The following is a 22689-nucleotide window of genomic DNA, read 5'->3' as shown; positions in this document are numbered from 1 at the left end:
GTTTTAAAGAAAGAGTTGAAATGATTAGTAACTGATCAGGAGGAGTCTTTGAACACTAGACTTCATACTCCCTGAGGGAGAAGTGAGGTAAAATTTGTCTGTTGACTGAACAGAGATGTTAACTTTCCTGCCCAGAAATGTGGAGAGCAGCAAGCAGGCACCAACAGTTAGCAATGAGTACTTACACAGCACATTCTCCATTTGCACTGTGGCTGTCAGCAGCTCCGTGTGAACTAAGAGAACCATGAACTAAGAAACCATGTATATGAACTTAATTAATATGAACTAAGAGACCATGCAGTGAGCTGGCAGGTTAGGAATGAAGTGCTTTGTATTGTATGACTCTTGAAAGAATGCCTCATACCAAGTGACATTTGACGAAGTGTCATTTACACCTGTGAAGTTTCATGTAGTAAGTTTCACAGTTACTTCTCACCTTGCTTGTCTACTCAGGTTGATGTACATGTATCTCTCATATATTAGCAGCACAGCCCTGCAGCCCCTTTCTGGTTCATTGCCCCTTGTGCCACATGAAGTTGCAGAGATTGGCTGCATTTGGTACATAAAGTCAGAGTGTGGGAGAGACACCGATGAACTGCAGTGAAGCCAAAGCACCCAGACAGCCTTTGTGCTCAACAGTTCTACTTCCTTCTAAAAGTATTGGCCTTTCCCATCACAGAAACTTACCTCCCAGACCTGACCCCAGAACTGTGACAACAATCTAACTCAGAATCATAGGATCATAGAATGGCCTGGGTTGAAAAGGACATTAAAGATCATCTAGTTTCAACCCCCCTGCTCTGGGCAGCATTGCCAGCCACTAGAGCAGGCTGCCCAGAGCCCCATCCAGCCTGGCCTTGAATGCCTCCAGAGATGGGACATCCACAACGTCTCTGGGCAACCTGTTCCAGTCCCTCACCATCCTCTGAGTGAAAAACTTCCTCCTAATATCTAACCTAAACCTCCCCTGTCTTCGTTTAAAACCATTCCCCTTGTCTTATCACTACCAACACATATAAATAGGCATTCCCCCTCCTGTTTATATGCTCCCTTCAAGTACTGGAAAGATACAATGAGGTCTCCCTGGAACCTTCTCTTCTCCAAGCTAAACAAGCACAGTTTCCTCAACCTTTCTTTGTAGCTGATAGGAGGAACAAGTAAGATCCTGATTTCTTGTGGTTTCTTTCAGTAATATTCAGGAGAACTGGAGAAGGGATGCACGAAAGTTTATCCACATGATTTACTGTTCTCTTTTATTGTGTCAAAAAGGTAGTGTTTTAGGAATAAAAAGTTTAAAACCCAACAAGAACTGGGTATAAGAAAGTGATGTCTCTAGCAATTTAATTTCTAAATTCAGTATCAGCTGGATGAAACTGAAATCTTTTCTGATAGACATCTGCTCAACTCTCGTACAGTTTAGATCCGTTAAGTCTATGAATGAGACTGATTTACACACTAGCTTAGCATATTGCCTTGAATCTTTACAGAGAGTTTGGTACTAGGTTAAATCTGGAAGGTGAACTGTTAAATACAGTGCTATTTTCTATTTCTCTCTAGTTTAAATAGAAAGGAGAAACTTCTGCTTTTTTAATTGGCTATTTCTGTTGCCACAGTTAAACATTACATTTTTTTCAGAATCCTATGGATTCCAGTGGCAGATTCGGAAACAGAAGCATTTCTTTAATCAGTAATACCTCTGATCATCAGTAAATACTATCCAAAAAAAAAGCTGTCAAAATGCATGAAAGGTAAAAGGACTGATGTTTAAGCAAAGCGATTTTTCTGTTTTCTCCTTAGTGTATGTCAAGTGGTTTGAGACTTTTAGATGAAAGGCATCATGTTAGCTCATGTTTATTATTATTACTGTGGAAGAAAGAATATAAAGGATGACAAGTCATTAAGACTGATCTATTCAATCTAGTTTTGGAATAATTTTGGCATATTACAGAAGTAAAAGAAACACACTTACCTTTAAGTTCTCACCTACAGTGTCAAATACAAGTAGGTTTGATCCATGAGGTTCTACTCAAATACCCTTCATATAGGAGCAAATGGAAATTTAGTCTGGGTAAGTATTGCATTATTGTGTTAGACATTTGGAATTTGAGGGTAGAACCTCCAGAAATGTAATAATAGTTATGTTCCAATTTTTACCTTTAGTTATGGACAGACAATTCTCAGCAGAGTCTGTAGGAGATGATTTTTCTTTTTTTAGGCATCTGTGTTATGAATTGTGTAACAAACTATTATACTTCAGCAACTGGAAAAAATATTAACTATATTTTAACACAAGTTGTCAGAAAATTAAAGGAAGTATGTCCTGTTCCAAATTTAGGATAATTTCAGGCATCTTTTAAATGGTAAGTCTTGATGAGTGTTCACCTTACAATGATGGTTACTGCATCTGAGGGAATGGCCCCACATTACAAATATTCTGGCAACAGAGTCACTTTAAGGGTATGGAAGAGCAAAAGGTTATTTTAAACATTCTCTCTAGGTGAAAGATTCATGCCATGGAACTGCACCAAGACAGAAAATGATGATTTATTCTAGATAACAAAAAAAGAACATATGTAATAAGCTTTGAAGCACAATGCATATTTTAGAATCTGGAAGTGTAGCTTTAGGGACCACAGCAAGAAATTCTGGGATCAAAAAGTGTGTTGAAAAGCGTGAAGGAAAATCTAAGTGTAGTCAGAGAGAAATACGTTTCAGGAGAAGGAAATCTTGCAAAAAGCAGGTAAGATGCTCATTAATGTCATTCTGAATTATTTCCCTTGTTAGTAGTCACTCACGTTCCACCAGTTATTTATGCTATTTGAAATGTAAATGTTGCTACCACAGAAGATACAGAAGCTGTATTGAATTCCCAGAGCAAAGCTTTTAATGAAGCAGACAAACCAGAGCATCAAAAATGCAACTGCAGCAAATGACTTCTGCCAAACAAAACCAAATGAGAGGCTCTGAAGGTGTGCAAGAGCTTAAACAGGTGCTTTGCTCTTAAACATTCCAAAGCATGCCAAAAAGTACTGAAATCAATGTAATTGTTCTTTCAACATTCATGGCCTTTAGATTATTCTATAGAAGTCAGTCCTGTAAGATTGCTAGAGCTCTGCCCTCATCCAGTGGAACACTGACTTGTGTTCATAACTTCAAGTACATCAGTTGCTCAATGACAGCTAAGACACTACTTAAGTAAAATTGAGCTAGACCAAATTAAAGCATTCAACTTCTTCTATAACCAAAAACTGGAAGAGAATAAGATTCAAGCCAGACTTTCTTTGTTAAGTTAAATTGAAATGCAGATGTTTTAAATTATTTTTTAGTAGAGAACAGTTTTGTTTTTTTTTTTTTTCTGAAAAGCTAAGCAGAAGTAATATCGTAATATCAGGAACGGACTCACTACAATCAGAAATGTATGGATCCTGAGAGTTCCCTCTGTATGCAATGTCTCCCCTTAATCAATTGTACAGACACAATTTTTTTCTTTTTATTTTTTTATTTTTTCCCATTTTCCTACCACTGTGGAAAATTAGACCTGTTATTGGAGACATAACAAAAACAAATTTTCCTTTGTACTTTTTGAAATAAGTAAGGTTGAGGAAGCCTCCATACTTTGAAGTGAGTCACACACCCAAAACCAAACCAAAATTACAAAAAAAAAAAAAAAAAAAAAAAAAAAAAAGATAAACAGCTGCAGATGAGGCATGCAACCCTCAATCATTAAAGTTCCACACTGTTTACTAAAATAAAGCCAGTATTTTTCAGTGGAGTATGTCCACTGAAATAGCATATTCCCCACAAAACTGATAGCTGAGACCACAAAATTCTACCTCATTTTTGTCAAATTATATAGCTAGTGTATTGCAAAGACTATGGGACTATGGAAGCTGTGGCTAAAAGAGGGTATGAGTAAAAGACACTGAGAACTTTCATTGTAACTATCAGTTCCAAAAGGAAAGGATTTGTCTGAAGGAATAGCTGTTATATGGGTTGGAAGATCTTGTAATGAAGCATATAAAGAAAATCAAGTTAGTCTAAAACTTCATGCATGCTAAAAAAAAAATGCAGAAGGTAGATGTATTCTATTTATAGGTGCTCTAATTCATCTGTCTTTAATCTTATTGGTCACAGTGACATCATTTGAATTATCCTCACTGGAGGCACTTTGAATTATCATAAAATGCAAGGATTTTCTTGCTATGGTCTTACTGAAAAAAAAATAAAATGAAAGAAGAAAGTTGAGCTGACGTATTTCTGTGAAAAGCTCCAGAGGCAGGAAGGTGAATTTATCCTTGATGTGACAAACTGCCTTCTTAGCAACACGTTGCGTGCTTTGTGTGTGACAGCTGGAGTGATTAATGTAAGTTCCCTCCTGAAGAAAAATGTATTGTAGGTATATTCCATTTTCTGACTTCAATTTCCATGGATCTCTGCTGTGAAATACTCAAGTACAGTGATTTAATCAACATTTTGCATTGTTTAGGCAGAGAAGCTAATTCTACAAAGTGTTAGTAAATGGATCCAGAGTGAAGGTGTTATCAATTACATCACCACTGATTACAAACAAATACATAAGTGTGTATGTATGTCCTTATTTAACTTTAATCAGAAAGAATGATTGTCTTCTCATGGACAAGAGAGCAACTTCAGGCAAGTTGCCAGAGCAATACCTTTTCTCAATGTGTTTTAAGTGGTCAAGCCACTGTTTTGTTGTTGGTATGTACTAGCAGCAATTGGCGTAAGACATTCTTAAAAGAATTTCACTTTCCTGAGAATTGCTCTCTGGTAAATTCTGCTCTCTTGCCCAGTGGCATGGAATCCTTTGGCTGCAGCACATTTGCAATCTATAATATTCCTGTGCAGTAGGAACCTAAATGTTAGCAGAAATACATTCAGAGGTAAGAAAACACGTGTTTAGTCTTAAGCACATGATTTAAGGCTTACCTCAGTGCATGCCAACTAGTTTGCCACATTTGGGCATAAACTAAGGAGAAATTTAGTTTCTGTCTCCTACTATATTTGTGTGTTTGTCAGGCACTGAATAGGCAAAAAAAAAAAGATTACAGCAGTTTGTAGGGTTGGACAGTCAGACTACAGGTCAAATGACCCTTGTTGTTGCTAAGATGGTGCTTCTGTTATTTTTCCTAGTTTTAACACTGCTATACCTTTCCAAGTTCAACATCTACTTGAGAATAATCAAAACTCTTGCTGATGAGTTGTGAAGCCATAAAAAATGTGCAGTTCCTATCACTTAACGTTGACAGTACCTTCTAGATTTTGGGGACTATGAATTGTGTTAAGTGCGCTTCAGAAGAATTCATATCTGTCTTCTGAAACTGCTGGAGTTCATGCATTTTTGCAGTCCTGCTTCTCATAAAGGAATCTGTGGGAGTAAATTATTCTGTCTGATCATGAAGGTATTCATATATGATCAATATCAAGTGTAAGCCCTATGAAAAGGACTCTGCCTTTTACATACAGTATTGTTTTATGTGAATGAGTTTGTACACAGTATACTTAGAATGGTGCCAGGCTAAAATTCTTCACATAAGTCAGATCATTCCATATTTTAGTGAAAAAGCATAGTAGGCATTTATTATTTATAGGCAGTAAATATTATTGCTTATAACTCTCTCTTCTTAGAGAGTCACAGAGAAGTATTAAGGAAATCTTAAGTAATTTATTTTCATGCTGCCTGTTTTGTCTCAGCTATTTCATTCTCTCTCTTTTTTTTTTCTTTTTTTTTTTTTTTTTAACTTTAGGAGCTCCAGGCACAGCTAGAGGAATTTAAAAGAAACTCTGAGCATGAAATAAAGCAACTAGAGAAAGAGAAGGAAGCCCTAACTGTGAAACTTCAAAACTCTTCACTTGAGGTAAGCTGGGCATATACGTAACTCAGTAATAAGAGGGCACTTCATTTTCCTTTCATCTGAAAACAAAAACCCTAAATGAAACCCCATACAGGGCTATATGGGCTTAGAATATTCCTTACTTTCTGATTTTTTTTCTTTTTTTGTATAGACATGTAAAAGGGCTTTATTGTTTGCTTTCTTGAGCAAGAGAATTGCATGGAAATCATTGAATAGATCAATGTTTCTGTTCTGCCTGCTTGATAAAGTGACCGATGGGGTAACTGAAGCAGTTTGGAATGCACAGTATTTTATATATTAGTCATTAGCTATGTCTCCATGTTCTCAAGATCAAGAATGAAATAGGGAAACCATTGCGGCCCCAAATCAGCTTTGAGGATGACACGGCTTATATAGCATTCCTTGCTCCAGTTACATCTAAGTCACAATAGCAAATCTGCTAACATGGATTAATCTGGAAATAAATACCTGAGATGGTTTAGTATTAGATTATCCACTAACAGCTGTTTGTATAGGTAGTTGAAGGCTGAGTGATGCACATTTTCCAGATTAGTTCATCTCGCAAAATATTAATACAATAAAGTGTCATGATTTGAAATTCCATGCCTGCAGGTTAGATAAACAATTTTCTGTCAAAACAAAGCAAAGCTGCTGCAAGGCAATTACTTAACCAGGTAAAGAATGCATCTTTAAAATTCCTCACAACTGTGCATACATGTTTTCTGCCTCAGGTGTTCCCCTGGAGCGTTGTTCAGTTCTCTTAGGCAAATATTACTTGCTTTAAAACCTTATGGTCAGGATATTTCTTTTTCTTCAGTGTTCTCATGTAAAGGTTTTGCTTGTGAACATCTTGATGCTTTTATCTTGTAGATAAGCTGTAAAGTAAATGCTTTAAGAGAACTGAAGTCATTACCCTAGTGAAAAGTTCTGTTGATGCTCAGTGCAGCATTTATTTTTATATCCCAAATATATCATTCCATTTGTTAGCTTTTTGCAGCAATAAAATGATCTGTGGTTGTCCATTCTGGAAGATTATAAGTGGATGCATATGTTTCATCATAAGAACTTGTCGTCTTTTTTTTTTTTTCTTCTCCTGACAATGGAGGTTTTAAGGAGCCAAATTTTTACAGAATATTCCCCAAAATACAAAATTTCTTCAGTCTAATTCAAGAAGTAATGGAAAAGCAACAGGAACTAGGTAGCTGACACTATTGTACCAGTGAATTAGAGATAGCCACAGTTCTTCTAACTGACTGTCTATAATTTCCATCACTTTTTATCTTCAGTGCTTCTAACCAGTTTCACTTCTAGCAAGCTCAGTAGGTGCTTGCATGGGAACAGTTCTGCAGAAGATGAAACCCTAGATCTTTCTCAGCTGGAATTTGTGGACTCTGAGTGGTCATAATAAGCTCTCTTTCAATGTTCAAAGACAGAGAAAGGACAGATAGGCTCATTGGGGGCCTAAGTAAGATGTCACATCTCCTCCTGTTTTCACTTTCCCTTGCTATTAGTACTGCTTGGTGTGGTATATTGTAGTGGGTTTACGTGGCAAGGTTTTGGTAGCAGGGAGCCATAGGGGTGGTTTCTGTGAGAAAGATCTAGAAGCTGCCCCATGTTTGGGAAGGGCCCCATTGTTTTCCAGATCCGAGCCAATAAGCGATGTTGTTTTGCGCCTCTGTGAGAGCATATTTAAGACAGGGAAAAAACGCTGCGCCACACAGCAGCCGGGAGAGTCAAGGGAGTGGGAGAACAGCCTTGCACCAAGGTCAGTGTAGAAGGAGGGGGAGAGGTGCTCCAGGCGCCGGAGCAGAAGTCCCCTGCGGCCTGTGGTGAGGACCATGGTGAAGCAGGATGTCCCCCTGCAGCCCATGGAGTACCACGGTGGAGCAGGGTTCCACGCTGCAGCCCGTGGAGGAGACCACGGTGGAGCAGGTGGCCCTGCACCGACGGAGGCTGCCGCCTGTGGAAGACCCCTGCCGGAGCAGATTCTGGGCCGGACCTGTAGCCCGTGGAGAGGAGCCCACGCAGGAGCAGGTGACCTGGCAGGAGCTGCTGCCCGTAGGGGAGCCAGGTTGGAGCAGTTTTCTCCCGAGGGATGGACCCCGTGGTACGGACCCATATCTGGAGCAGTTCTGGAAGAGCTGCTGCCTGTGGGAAGCCCACGCCGGATCAGTTCATCAAGGACTGTATCCCGTGGGTGGGACCCCACAGCACAGGGGATGAGAGTGACCGAGAAGGAGCGGCAGAGAAGAAGTGCTGTAGACTGACCATAACCCCCATTCCCCGTTCCCCTGCGCCGCTCGGGGGGAGGAGGTGGAAGAGGGTGGATGGGGGGGGGAAGGTGCTTTGTTTTCTCACTTCTCTCGCTTGTTAGTTGTAGGCAATAAATCTTACTATCTCCTTATGCCGAGTCTGTTTTGCCCGTTACAATAATTATTGCGTGATTTTCTCATCCTTATCTCAATCCTTGAGCCCTTTTCACATATTTTCTCCCCATTCCTCTTTGAGGAGGGGGAGTGAGAGAGCGGCTGTGGTGGAGCTCGGCTGCCCACTCGAGCGGAACCACGACATATATTTCAGCAATCAGGGCATGAGTTGTGGTCATTTACTGTGTAACACCTGCTTTTTCTCCCATTCAAGCTGTAGTAGCTGTGCTAGTTCTGAATGCAGTATGGTCTTTTACCTTTTATTTCTCTTGTAAAACAGATTTATACTTTCTGGTATCAAACAGTTGCATTCTGACATTCTGTCCCTTCCTCAGTGTTAGAAGTATAGAATTTAAGTCTAGTTTTTAATGCTCTAAAATTTCTAGCTAAATCCTGGTTTTAGGTTTTATTACACATTTGTGTATAATGCTGTTTTCTACAGTTTTCTTCACTGAGCATTTCAGGTCAATCCAACTTGTGTTGGATTATCCACTTGAGTGTCTTCCTTGCACCTAATGCAACATGTGGGTTCTTAGAAATTGGTCGTCTGTATTCTTTTTCTAATTCCCCTTAATGTACATATTTCCATAAAAACATCTTAGGCTATTCAAAGCTGAAAACTGCTGGTGTTGCTGTGTTGTGCCTGAAAGTTATACTCATTTTGAGGTATGATGGGAAGAGATGGATACTGTCCAACCTGATAATATTGCATATTTATATGCAGCTGGTATATTCCACTGGAAGATCTCAAAGGCTTATGTTGTGAGGCAATTATTGTTCAGATTTTGCAGATGCAAGAATTAAAGCAATGAGCCATCAAATTACTCTTGAAGTCACACATTCAGGCCAGAAAAATAGGAATGATACCCGTGTTTCTTCTGATATCATGAATTCATGGTAAATTCAAGGTTCGCTGGAAAACTATTGTCACTAAACACAGGAATAAAATAAATACCATAAAATAGCATATATCATGTCATATTTTATATTCACAACACCATGGTAAGTATCAACAGAACACTAAGAAACATTTCAGTATATCTTACAGTGCTTGCAAAATGGCGAAGATGGAAATGGTTCTTCTGAAGAGAAAGTTTGCATTGTTCTTGGTATGCCCTGGGTTATTTTCTGAACCAGTTGCTTGGCAGTTTTGCCAGGGAAGTGTTGTAATTTCAATTTATAATACTTTACTTGTATAAATATTTGACTATTCACAGCCAAGAAAACACCATTTACTATGCAACATTATGTTTCACTGAGGGCATGATTCCCAGCTGGGAACTTTGCAATGGCTCAGCCCAGAGCTTCCGCCTCGAAGGTTAGGCAATGTGCTGTTACTAATCCAGTTCTAACCTGGATACGATTTCACATCTAAAAATAGCTTTCTTTGCTGCATAAGGCATATTTTTGGTTGGGCTGACATAGCTAGAACACTGTGCAGAGTAGACAGAATCATGATAATTTGTTCTCTCTGGGGATGCACTTCAAAATGACAGTATTTATTTATTATTGAGATATTTCTGAATAAATAAGCTAGATTTGCACCTGTTTGGTGCCTTGGAAGGAAAGACACCAGTGTAGGTTGACTGCTAATTCATTAGAGTCCTTCAGTCTCTTGCTTAGGCACTCCAGGATCTCTTCAGCATGTGTGAGACTATTCTGGAATTACAAGGTATATAAAATGGAAGGGCAGGAATCCCTTTGTGATATATCTGTGAACAGTGTTAACACAGCAATGCCCAGAACCTTGATCACGGTCTTGGATGCACCACCAAGTAATGATATCAGCAGTAGAGGTGTGACTATTGTGTTTGCACCTGTCCCTCCAGTCAGGAATTGCCATAAGTTTAGGAAGGCATTTAACTATGAACTATTTAACTATAACTGAAGTAACTGTGAAATAAGCCTAAAGACTACAATGAAATAGCATTTCATTATTTTCTTGTTACTTTTATGCTGTGTTAGTGTTTTGATGTAATAGCATCATAGTATGAGTAAAACCCTGTAGTATTCAGGCACCTTATTTTCACTGTCTGAACAAACTCTCAAATGCAGTGACTCTTCTATAATACATCAAAAGGCAGTTTTAAGTCTTTTATACAAATTCATCCCCTAGCAATGCATTGAGAAACTCAGATCTTTCTACTTAAAAGATACAGGAAGTCAAAATATTCTCTGTGATTCCAACTTTAGATCCTGCCTTTGAGATTTCACACTTACATACAACAAATAAAAGAAAGGGAGAGCAGATATTAGCTAGGCTTCAAATATTCATAGTGCTTGGAAGCACAGTGAATTAAAATAATCAAAGCAGAAGTCAAAAGGCAAGCCAACTGTGATGGCAGGCACAGTCATATACTTGCCCAGTATATTCTTCACTTGTTTGTTCAGACAGCTAGTTGTTTTTAATTGGATGACAAAAAAGGAAAAAGTCAAGAAATGACTGGAAGATTAGCTGGATTAAATTCACAGTTTGGGGCATCTGGAGCTAGATGCTTTTTCAAATTGGCTAATTCAAATCAATTTGGTTGCATTGCTTCAGTGACGTTTTCAAAGTTGATTTGAAACTGTTTGAGAGATGGTAAAAGTTAACCTTTAATTTTCTGGCACATAAAAAAGAACAAGATAAAAGTCTTGATTCACATAACACTGGGTGAAGGACTGTTTGCTTTCTTACCTACCAATCTAGCGTTCCCATGAAGTATAAGAGACCCAAGCTTCTTTTTCCTTCTGCCAGCTTTCTCTGCTGGCAGAATTTCTCAAGAATTTTTCTCACCAGTGACAAGAATTCCCTTGTCACTGGGTTATAAGATACTACTGTCTCCTGATGCTACTTCTTCACTTACGTATTAACCTGTCATTGGTCAACCCAGGCCTTCATTGCTTGGGTAAGTGTCCCAGTTACCTTCAAATGCACACGCACGTACTCTCTTGCTCTTGTTTTTTCTGTGCCTCAGTGCCTGCTTTCTCTCTTAAACACACACAGCAGAACCATCTCTGCCATCTCTTCTTCCCTTGCGTGCTGTGAATAAAGCCATTTCTCTCCTTGCAAGTGAGGAGGTAATTTATTTTTAATGTCTTAAAACAGTGAATTTGGTCTGAAGGAACCACATTTTACGTTTTTATTCTGATGTATACATTCAAAAATGTTTTCTTTGGATAGATTCATCTGGAAGTTTCATTGATCGCTTGGTTTTACCACCAAGTTTGCAGATCCATTAGAGTTTTTTAACGAGGTTCATCTCTGCTTGCACACTTCTGTCACGTGTAAATTACAGATAGTGTTGTAGATCTCAGAACATGTGAAACATCAGTAATAAAACTAAGGAACTTTGAAGTTCAAATATAGCACACTACCCCATCTGGTAAAGGAAATCCACATTAATTATAATACTGGCCTTCTGTGAGCAAACTGATGGAGAGAGTATGGAGAGAAACTGAAGTACAAGATCAGTGATGATCAATAATGGCCACCACCAATTAGCTGGAGAAAAAAGTGATCTGTGGATTTGAACTGAAGGACAAATTTTATCTAAATGGAAGGAATACAATATATTGACTTGTATGTAGGAACAGCAGTTGTGCAGCCATAAGCATACTCAAAAATGGAACAGTAACTTTCTATCTTGTAGCTAGTTACAGAGGTAAAGAAACCAGACTCAGTAAGGAAGTTATGTAGTTCTGATGATAGATGTATGTGTTCAAGTCAGGTTTTGAGTTATCTCCACACTACATGAAGTCCATGAAGAATATTTGTGTTTCACATGAATCTTCCTTATACAGAAATAAATCCTCTTCGCCTGATATTCTGTGAATATCAGACCCAAATATTTTACTCAAAATTATAAACAACCAAAAGACCAAATGGAGCATCTTTTTTTACAATGTTTTCAGGCTCTTAGTTGCTCTGTAGAGAAAATAAAACAAGCACTGCCAAGTCTACCACTAAAGCATGTCCCTAAGCACATCATGTGAAGACCTTCAGGGATGGTGACTCAACCATGTCCCTGGGCAGCCTGTTCCAACGCTTCACAACCCTTTCAGTGAAGAAATTTTTCCTAATATCCAACCTAACCCTCTCCTGGCACAACTTAAGGCCATTTCCTCTTGTCCTATCGCTTGTTGCTTGGAGATGAGGCAGACACCATCTGCCCTACAACATCCTTTGAGGCAGTTGCAGGGAGCAATACGGTCTCCCCTGAGCCTCCTTTTCTCTAGGCTAAACCTGTGCTCCCTCAGCTCCTACTCATAAATCTTGTTCTCTAGACCTTCAGCAGCAGTGCCACCCTTCTTGGGCATGCACCAGCACCTCAGTGTCCTTGTAGTGAGGGACCCAAAACTGAACGCAGTATTTGAGGTGCAGCCTCACCAGAGACAATTACTGGGGCAGATTAAAGGTCGTGGTCATAAAGTGGGGGTACAGGATGCCCTTTCTCCAAAAGGCACTGAAATCCAAGGAATTGATACCAAGCATTTTGCAGCATTTTGAGGATTCAGAGGATTGTTTTGTGCTGGGAACCTATGAGAATATTGCAGCCTTACAAGTGTACTTGAATGAGGGCTGCAATCCATCTGGGAATGGAGAAGGGCCTCAGGAGAGAGGGAAAGAAGATAACGTCCTCTGGAGGAGAGAAGTCAATGTGCTCAACTGCTGTGAGAAAGAGCTAAGCCATGAAGTAGAGGGAATACATTTAGCTATCATGAGAAAATATTCCTAGGATTTGGGGATATACGGCATAGATCATTAGTACCTCTCTTTGGACAGTGCAATGCTGCCTGTGGCCAAGAAGTTAATGAGAAGTCAGGTTTGCACAGCATGCCTCCTTTTCTCTTATGTAACACAAAATATACTGGAACGTGCTACAAGAATGAAATCGAAGGATGTAGATGCCTCAGCCCGCTTAGTAAATCTTCATCCAGCTTCTGTGGTGCTGCATCAGAAAGGACCATGAGTGTGCAGTCAAAGTTGCGAACAGCTATTTAGCTAGTTAAAGTGCTGCCTCAACTAACAAACTGTTTGCAATATTTGTGAGGAAAAAAATGAAGGCAACACTAGAGAAGAGAAAAAAAAAATTTTAGCGTATAAGGCAAAAATACAAAGGAGTCACAGGCTATATAGTCTTTATGATATCAAACTTGCAGATGTGTGTAACATCATTTGAATAATTTAAATTATATGAACATCATATGATTTATCATTTAAATCTTATGAAATTCTAAGGAAGCAGCCTTACCTCTTTCACAGTTTGAATTCTGTTTCTATAAGGCTGGAATGTACAAGTATGTAAACGATGAAAACAGATACATGCTTTTACATGCTTCCAAAAAGAAAAGGCAAGAAGTTTTGCAAAACTTCAAAGCTATGGTGTTTGCAATGGCAAATTTAAGAAGAATGGCTTTTTTTTTTTTTTTTTTTTCTGAAAGTTTAGAAAATGTATCAAATAGAAAAGAGGCATATTCCTGCCTCCCCACAAAAATAAATAAATAAATAAATAAAAGGGAGTGGGGGTACCTGCTTCCCCAAAGAACTGTAAAAACTGTTCTATTTCTCTCACCTCTGATGCTTCCAGATGTTCTTCAGAAGGAGCTATTCTAGTTGGTCTTTTGAATTACTCATTAAAGCTGCACTAATCATTTGCTTTTTGTTCATTAATCAAATCAAAAATCAATGAGAGGGCAGAGAAAAAATAAAGAGAATCCTTAAATGATAAGTTTTAATAATGGAGGTTTCATTTGAGGTGTTTTTGTCATTTCAAAACCAGGAATCAAGTAAAATTTCTAAATGAAATGTTTCAGATCAAGAATTCAAAGCTTCCTACTTAAGAGTGGCACCATGAAAAAAAAAAAAATCAGCTTTACCTATTAATATTTTTCAGTTGGCTAAAACCATTCTGAGTTACAATATTGGTACCCAGAAAAAATCACGTAACTCCATTCTTCACTGAAACAAAGGGCTCATTTCATGAAGCAAGCATCTTGCTATTTTTCATAGAGCAACACAAGTTCATAAAATATACTCAGATTTACATAGTTCCTCTCCATTGTGAGTGTAGCCATTAATCCTATCCTGCTAACTTACTTTTCTGGCAGGTGGCTCAACTGAAGCAAATATTAGAGCAACAAGCAAATAATTTCAAGGAGTCGCTGAAGAAGCATAATCTACAGTCCAACAAAGAAAAAGAGAAGCTTTTGCAGGATCTTCAGAGCACCATTAAAGAAAACCAGAATGTTAAACTGCAACTGGAAGCATCACACCAAAAAGTCTTAAAAATGTTGGAGAAAAGCAAAAAACAGGAACTCAAGGTCAGTTTATGAGATACTAGCTAAAAAATAAATGGTTTGGGTTAAACTAGGGAGAAACTGATTATCAGCTTAGTTATTACCTTTCATCTTAATAATGTGTTGCCATTGTTGCACATAATGCATTATTCTGCTGGTTTTGAAACCTCAACATATTTAATTTTTTTTTTGTTAATTTTAGCATTTGAACTGAGAACACAGTGGAATAAAGTGTTACATAAAATAAAGTATCCTATTCTATACAGTTAGGCTGAGATGAATACAAGCTCTTCAAGCTCTGCTCTGGTTTCAAAAATACAACGGAATTCCTAAGCATGCTATTAAAAGGACTATTTCATTCTTTTTCATCCATTATTCATTTATACATAAATACTTTAAGAGAAGTATAATATGCATGTATAATGATGTGTATTGGCTTAGATAGCTTAAAGAAATCAATTCTGTAAGTAGATAACCAAAGCTTTTAAAGGTTCAAGTGGATTTATTTCAGTGACTAAATGTTAATGCAATATATTGAGGTACTCAACAAAGTAGCTGTTCAAGGAAAAAAAAAAAAAAAAAAAGAGCTTAAAAATATATAATTGTGGCATGGAGTTCAGATGTCCCTGTTGATATTACAAATATTAGGGAAAACATTCTTTTAAAACATAAGTGGTAAAATAAAATAATAATAATAATAAAAACTAAAAAGAATTTAATATCTTGTTTATATATTCAGAATAAAATCCCAGCTTTAACAAACCAATCTGAAGGCTGGTAAAAATGAAACTGGCAGTAAGGGTTGTTTTCAAAGCCACTACATAGCAACTGCTCCATCATTTATAGCATTTCAGCAGTATATCAGGAGCACTTCTCATGACAGTGGAAGTTCTGTCGAAGAAAAATTAAAGGAAAGATAGAAGCCTTTTTCTGATACAGTGTGATAAATATAGAGATATGGGTCAAATCTGGGGCTTTGTATGTTGAATAAGAAAACATCTTTCTAATGTCAAATGTCTGTGTCGTCATTATTTCATGATGTACAGCAAATCTAATGGGAGATACCTTGGTAATTTCTCTTGTCCCTGTTAAGTTTTAGTTTTTAACTTCATGTCATTTTTATTCTTGTGTTGGTGAAGTGCCATGTAAAGTGATGAAGAAAATAGTAAAAGTTCTGCAGTGAAAGACCAGATTCATGCAGGCATTACAAGTAAAACAACAAGGTGATAAACAGGTTCCAACTACTTTTTTGTATTTTGCTTACAGGAGGCAGAAGAGCGTTTGAAAAAGGAGTTTAATGAGACTTTCAAAATCCAACATCAGTCGCATAGGCTGGAAATGCAAACCTTGGAAGAGAAAGCAAAGAAAGAATTACATGATGAACTCGAGCAGATACAGAAGCAGCAAACTCTATTGCTAGGTATAACGTCTCACGTCATACACAGCTCCTACTGCTTGATGATATGCTGAGAAGCCCTGACCTTCATCCCATTTATCCTCTTTGTCATCTTCTAGGAACTCAGGTCTTTCTGAATCTCCTTTACCATACCCTACAATTTGAGCAACACACACTTAGCACTGTTTGTTCACCTTGCTCTTAGCTGTCAGCAGCTGGTATGCAACATACAGCTATACATCTGGTAGTGTATTAAAATGGAATATTGTAGTTAGTACATAGGTTTCCTTTTTTTTTCTATGTGAGGAATTATTATATGTGGCTCAAGACTGTTTTGTCTGCAGTGGAAGTCTGTGGCTCCATACATATTGTTTGGTCAGTTTAGAAAGTTCACTAAATAGTTCAGATCTGACCAGAGCACTGCAATATGTGAACCTGTAATATCTCCAGGCTTGAACTCTGATTATTAAATCTCATTTATAAGAGGCTTTTAGAAAGAAAGAAAGAAAGAAAGAAAGAAAGAAAGAAAGAAAGAAAGAAAGAATAATTCAAAAGTACTTTAAATATAAGCTGGGTTCTGTTCTTGCTTTTTATTCAGTATTCAAATTTACTTGAAAGATTTGTTGCTCTCTAAAGTTAGTATGTTCAATAGAGAAATCCTGTTCTGCTTCTTTAAGAAAAAATGTAGGAATGTGAGAGACAAACTTCTCTCCTGTACTTGATCCATTTTGAAACTTGTACCCAATCTACACAACAGTAACAGTGTATGACAGATTCCCCTCATTTAAGTGTTGCATTGTGTGTTAGCACAAACTGAAATCTCAGTGTGTGTTACGGCCTTTTATAAAACATCAGAAGATTTAACAGGGAAGCTCAGGGCTGCGCTATTAAAATCCAAGGTTAGAAGAAAAAATTATCGTGATTCAGTTTGCAAAATAGCTGACACAGACTTTACCTCTCTGATTATGATGTTGTGTTACTGCTGTTGTAGCTCTGTATCTTCTTACTATTGCTCAATGAAGTTGTCTATAATAGGTTTAGCTTTTACCAGAGAGAATGCATGTTCCTTTTTCTACTCCTGTTTATAATATTTAATGGCAAAGGAGCTGTGAGACAAAGCAAATGTAATGTGTTAATGTTTTCATCTACATTGTCTATATCTACCTCCGATCCATCTGGCCTCTGACTGCCCTAATGATTGTCAGTCTGGTTGTTACTAGGATCGCTAAGGATGGAACTTTCCGAGCAGCAGACATCATGCACTAATCTCAAAAAACAAATAGAAGAGCTCCAAATGGAGCTGAAGAGTGTGAGGACACTGAAGAAGCAACAGGCAAGAATCCAATTCCTACTTCATTATCTTGCTGTGTTTTCTGAAAGCAGTGGTATCACATTTCTCTCTCCAGACATAGTAAAATTCTCTCACAGGAATGCAACAGGTTTCCTTCCCTTATGTCACACTTAAAAATATTAGCATTGTTTATCAGCTTAGAAACGGGGGAAAAAGTGAAGGATTTTTTGACATTTAAAGATCATAATCTAAAGCACAAGTAATGAATGAATGTTCCAAAAAATATGGAGACTATATGGTATGTTTAAGAAATTATGATCACAGATTTTGTCTTGCTCATAGAACTTCACATAGAATTGAAAAATCTGTTCATGCAAAAGCAATGCATGCAAGTACAGGGAGATCTCCAAGATCCCACTTGGAGTACTGCATCTAGCTCAGGGACCCCCAGCACAAGAAGGATGTGGATCTGTTGGAGCAGGTCCAGAGGGCCATGAAGATGATCAGATCTCCTATGAAAAAAGGCTGAGAGAGCTGGGGATGTTAAGCCTGAAGAGGAGAAGCCCCAGAGATATCTTTGCAGGTTTTCAATACTTAAAGGGGGCTTACAAAAAAGATGGAGAGCAACATTTTGCTCAGGCAGATAGTGATAGGACAAGGGGGGAATGGTTTTAAACTAAAAGAGGGGAGATTTAGATTAACTCTTAGGAGGAAATTCTTCACTCAGCAGGTGGTGAGGTGCTGGCACAGGTTGCCCAGAGAAGCTGTGGATGCCCCATACCTGGCGGTGTTCAAGGCCAGGTTATATGAGGCCCTGGGCAACCTTGTCTGGTGGGTGGCATCCCTGCCTATGGTAGGGGAGTTGGAACTAGATGGTCTCTAAGGTCCCTTCCAACCCAAACCACTCTATGATTTTGTGACATTAAGGTTAATAATAAGAGACTATGAATAACTGAATTAGGCCTTTTTCTTAGGAAGGAAGTAGCCAGAGCCAGATCAGATCTCTTCACGATGAACTGGACAAATGTCAGAGTGAAATTTCCGAGCTCAGGAAAGAGAATTTACTTTTGAAGGACACAATGGAACTACTCAGTGCTGAGTTGGAATCACAGAAGCAAGAAGCTGCACAGCTTCAGGACACGGAGAAACAGCTCAAAAGGTTTGCCTTAAATTCACAATTCATTCTACTACCCAGAGTCTATTCTTACTGCCAGCATTAGAGGCATTCTAAATGTCAGAATCCCTCCTTTCTGAAGTTCTAATTGTAGATGCTGGGAGTTTTGCAAGAGCAGGAGTATCACATTTCTCTCTGCAGCCACAATAAAAGCATTTGAACTAACTGTTCAGGTACATGTCACAAAGAAATATGTCCTGTGTAGCCCCACGGGCATGACCTGAGAAAAGCTGCATAACATCAGCCTTATTTCAAAGCTTTGGAAAAGACAAACCTTAAACTCACCCAAGAGCTATATATATATATATATATAAGTCTCCAAGAATAAATGTCATTTTTGTAAACCCACTCTCTGTAGCTGACACCAAAGGGTTGTTAACTCTGAAGGGAACACTGGAGATTGCCATATGTATTCTGTGAAGCTCTGCCAGGGCTATAGCAGCCACCTTGGCACTGCAGGGTGAGGGCAGTGATGGCAGATACTGATAACACCTGGGCTGATGGAAGCCTGAAGCTTTAATATGCTGTCAGGGCACAGGGAGGGCGAGCTGACTTGTAGTCTTGGCTGTCCGTAGAAGGTGGATTGCATCTTCTTAGTGTAGCTACAGGCACAAAGCATGTGTTGCATTGCTGTAGTAGCAGTTGTCTCATGTCCATACAGCAAAAGTGGTAAACTTAGTTTATATATGGGAGACAAGGTTGGGGTTCACTGTCCAGAACATCTGTAGGGCCATTGAATCATTTGAAGTTTCTGAATGATGATACCTAACACATTCTCTTTGCAGGGAGGTTGAGGAATCTGGCACATGGGTAACTTCCAATTCTTTTCTGCGATCAGGTAGAATGTATACCCCTAACTACTCAAGCTGTATATATAAAAGGATTTCTGAGGAGTGTATCTTTAAAGGAGTCTTTTAAATAACGTCCTACATAGTCTAGAGAAAAGCACTCAAGGGATACGTCTCTCTGAAGATTGTCAGAGTGGCCAGAGTAATTCTGTTGCTGTCTACCAGTCAGTGCATATTTAAAGAAGGAGAAAGAAACTTTTTTTTTTTTTTTTTTCCCCTTTGCACTCTTTGGAGAGTTACTTGAAAGTGACTTTCATTTCAAGCTTTTGAAACAAGATCAACAGAAAGAATTGCAAACCAGAGAGTTTCATCAGTGCCCTCCAGCTACCTTGAAGGAATTTAGAGCTTCTGTTCATGAAGAGAAGAATTATTCACATGTCAGTGATGAGGTCTAAAAGGCCTCAAATGGTAAAGCTGCTAGGCTGGAGGATAATCTTTACAGGGGGATAGCTGGTGTAGCTCTACTGCAGCATGCATTTGAGAAAGAAGCATTAATGGACATTATGTAATGAGAAATCCTTCAAATAACAGGAGGTAGAACCAAAGAGCTCAAATAGTCTTAGGTACCTGATACAGGCTGCTCTGAAATTAACCTATGCGAGATCTGTAACATTAACCTGCAGCCCTTGATTTGCTTTTGTAGCATGAATAATTTGGGTGAAGGAATAGTTAAATTGTGGAGGGCATAAAAATAACAGCTTTTTACTGTCACAGTAACAACAGCAACCTTGTCTTATGCTATGTAGTTGTTTCTGATTTGAAAGCTAATTGTGGCTTGCTATTTGCACGTTAAATTTTTTGTAACCAATTTTTTTAAATTAATATTCCTACTGTTGCCAGGCAAGTGTAATGAGTAATCTGCTTTCAGTAATCATTTCCATTTCCATTCTCTTGCACTGTGGGAATTCTTCCTCTGGGACACAAACCTTCTGTAAGGTTTAGGGTCTGAGCATAAAAAGTTTATTTTTACTGGAAGAGAGGACAAATCCTAAAATGAAGGGACTCTCCCTCTGAATCAGAGTTTAATTCTAACCCTGAGGATCCATTTTAGGGATTAATTCCCCATTTTTACTCTTACTCTTCTTTTGTGCTGAGTGACAAATCAGTCACCCTCATGGCTGTGCGCTTAATTCCAAGGGCAGAAATATTCCATGGGCCTTTCAGCCTTCCTTGAAGCATTTCAGAAACAAATGAAATACTTAGAATAAAAAAAAAAAAAAGGAGAAGATGAAGAAGAAAAGGTAAACTGAATACATTTTGTGAAAATTAGAGTTGTTAATCTGCTGAGTTTGACATCTTTATTTCAGTCAGTAAACAAAAGATGGGTTCTTTGCGTTGAGTTAATGAAAAAGTTTATCTGTTGTGTAACAAAACATTAGCTAACAATAGGCAGTAAGATAATGATTCTTCGATAAATGTCTTTTGTTTTGGGGGTTGGTGTCAGAAAGCTATGTTATAGCTAGGCTTGAAAAAATATGAGGCATTTTTTAGTTTTCAGTTGATGGTGCTAAGGAAATAGCAGTATTTTTCAAAATATATTGCCTGTTAAATACAAACATTGTAGTTAAAGGCATTGCTATAACATTTCTTATATTCACATCTAAGAAAAAAACTTTTTTAGAATGGTAGTAGACATTAAGTGTTTCTGATGGGGTGCTAGGAGGGGATGAAATAGAGCATCAGAGCCTCTTCTTAAAATTCCAGAGATTACAAAATAATTTTATTTAGTATGAGTTCCTATAATACTTTATTGTCACCTTTGTCCATTAAGATCGATGTACAAGCTGACAATAGACAGAATACCAATAGCATCATATAAAATAACCCCCCACTTCCTGAAGGCTGAAGGACAAGGGCTTCTTCTCCAAATAATTTCACTCTTCCTCACTGTTAGTGTGGATCAGCCTCAAACTGCAACGGAAGTGTTGAAGTCAGATCAGCAAGCAGAAGCCCAGAGCTGTGCTGTTAGCTACCTTTGTAGTCAGTAACAGACCTGAAAACTGCATGCTTTCATCAATTATAATATACAAGTGTTAAAACATGAGAATTCAGACATATTTTAAGATCAATGAAAGGCTAGTGGTAGAAGACCTCAACATGAAGCATAAACAAGAAGTAGACAATACTGAAACAAGATCACCAGAAGGAAATAAAAAAACATTACCTGCTTTCAGCAGGCAAATCTCCAAGCAAAGATTTTCTCCTTAGAAACTAAGCCATTTAAATAAACTGTGACTCATACTGGCAGTGAGTTCTGTTTTTAATTATTATTCCTACCAAGCATGATTTTTATTATAGCTTATGGATAGAATAATATGAGCACTGAAATAGAAGTGTTTAGGTATTTCCTTTGCAAACACAGAAAGACATAGATATATTGTAATAATCTATGAATATTGTTTAAAGTAAAGCATTATACATACATTTTACAATGATAAGTTAAACCCTGCACATAACATCTTACAATTTTATGACATGTAAATCATCGTTGTCAGAGGTAATATAGAGACCTTGATTCATCATTTTGTACTTAATTTTGCTCAGTACAGCAGCACCTTTGAGATGAAGCTCCCGCTCATTCTCACTCCCTTGCTAGTTTGCCAGGATATTCCCAAACTGCAGCCCCCACTGTATCATGTAAATAGTTGCACTTTGCAGCCCTCTTTGGAGGTAAGTAGTTCTGTGGTGTTTCAGGCTCTACAATGGAGACCCCCACAAACAGTCCTTGTTTGTGACTTTGTCCTTTCCTCAAATCCCAACTGTGCAGCACAGCTCTGCAGAGATCCCTACTTGTAGGTAAGTAGGGTCTCAAAACATTCAGACATTAAATTTTATCTTCATATCTGAATTCTGAGATAGACTAAATCAAAAGTGTAAGATTGATTTTTTTCTTCCTCTCAAAAATGTTTCCCCTCACCAAAAACAAACAAACAAACAAACAAAAAAACAACAGTGGTTTGTATTCTGTAATTAATTTCACAGCATGGCAGATGAACTTCATAGCACTCAGTTTCCTGAGCAGCAAAATTCATGAACTTGGCTGATGAAATAATGGGTCTTTTTTCCATAGGTCAAACAAATGTATGTTTCCACACCATCTCTAAGAATGTGTAAGTTCTGATTAGATCTCTTTTTTTTTTCTTTTTTTTTTTTTTTCCCTGATATGAAGGCATTTAAAGAGCCAAAGTAAAACTACAGGTTTTGCCTTAGAAGACACACTAAAGCAGCATGTATATCCAAGCCTCTCTTTTCATGAAAGTTATAGGAAATTAGTATTTCTCAGGTATTTATCAAGTATGGTTGGAATTAGGCTGTAGATTCTAAGATTATTGGTAAGGAAAACAACAACAACAACAAATATGGGTACAGATATGCATAGATATGGTGATAGAGATTTTTCTC

General features: G+C 38.0%; 1 protein-coding gene across 6 annotated transcripts in view; it reads left to right on the top strand.

Moving 5' to 3' along the window:
- Nucleotides 1-22689, top strand: part of FAM184B (family with sequence similarity 184 member B) — a 42095-nt gene that overhangs the window by 15222 nt on the left and 4184 nt on the right. For 5 of the 6 annotated variants that reach the window (XM_084517322.1, XM_084517326.1, XM_084517324.1 and 2 more), the window contains 5 exons: nucleotides 5766-5876; nucleotides 14390-14602; nucleotides 15845-15998; nucleotides 17180-17307; nucleotides 18240-18424. In XM_084517322.1, the coding sequence (XP_084373448.1) occupies nucleotides 5766-5876; nucleotides 14390-14602; nucleotides 15845-15998; nucleotides 17180-17307; nucleotides 18240-18424 (791 nt within the window). The remainder of the gene's footprint in view (nucleotides 1-5765; nucleotides 5877-14389; nucleotides 14603-15844; nucleotides 15999-17179; nucleotides 17308-18239; nucleotides 18425-22689) is intronic. The other variant, XM_084517325.1, reaches the window with a different exon arrangement.

Source organism: Aythya ferina (genome assembly GCF_964211825.1).
Source record: "Aythya ferina genome assembly, chromosome: 4".
Taxonomy (NCBI): domain Eukaryota; kingdom Metazoa; phylum Chordata; class Aves; order Anseriformes; family Anatidae; genus Aythya; species Aythya ferina.
The sequence above is the reverse complement of the archived record's forward strand: the minus strand, read 5'-3'. Positions and strand labels throughout refer to the sequence as shown.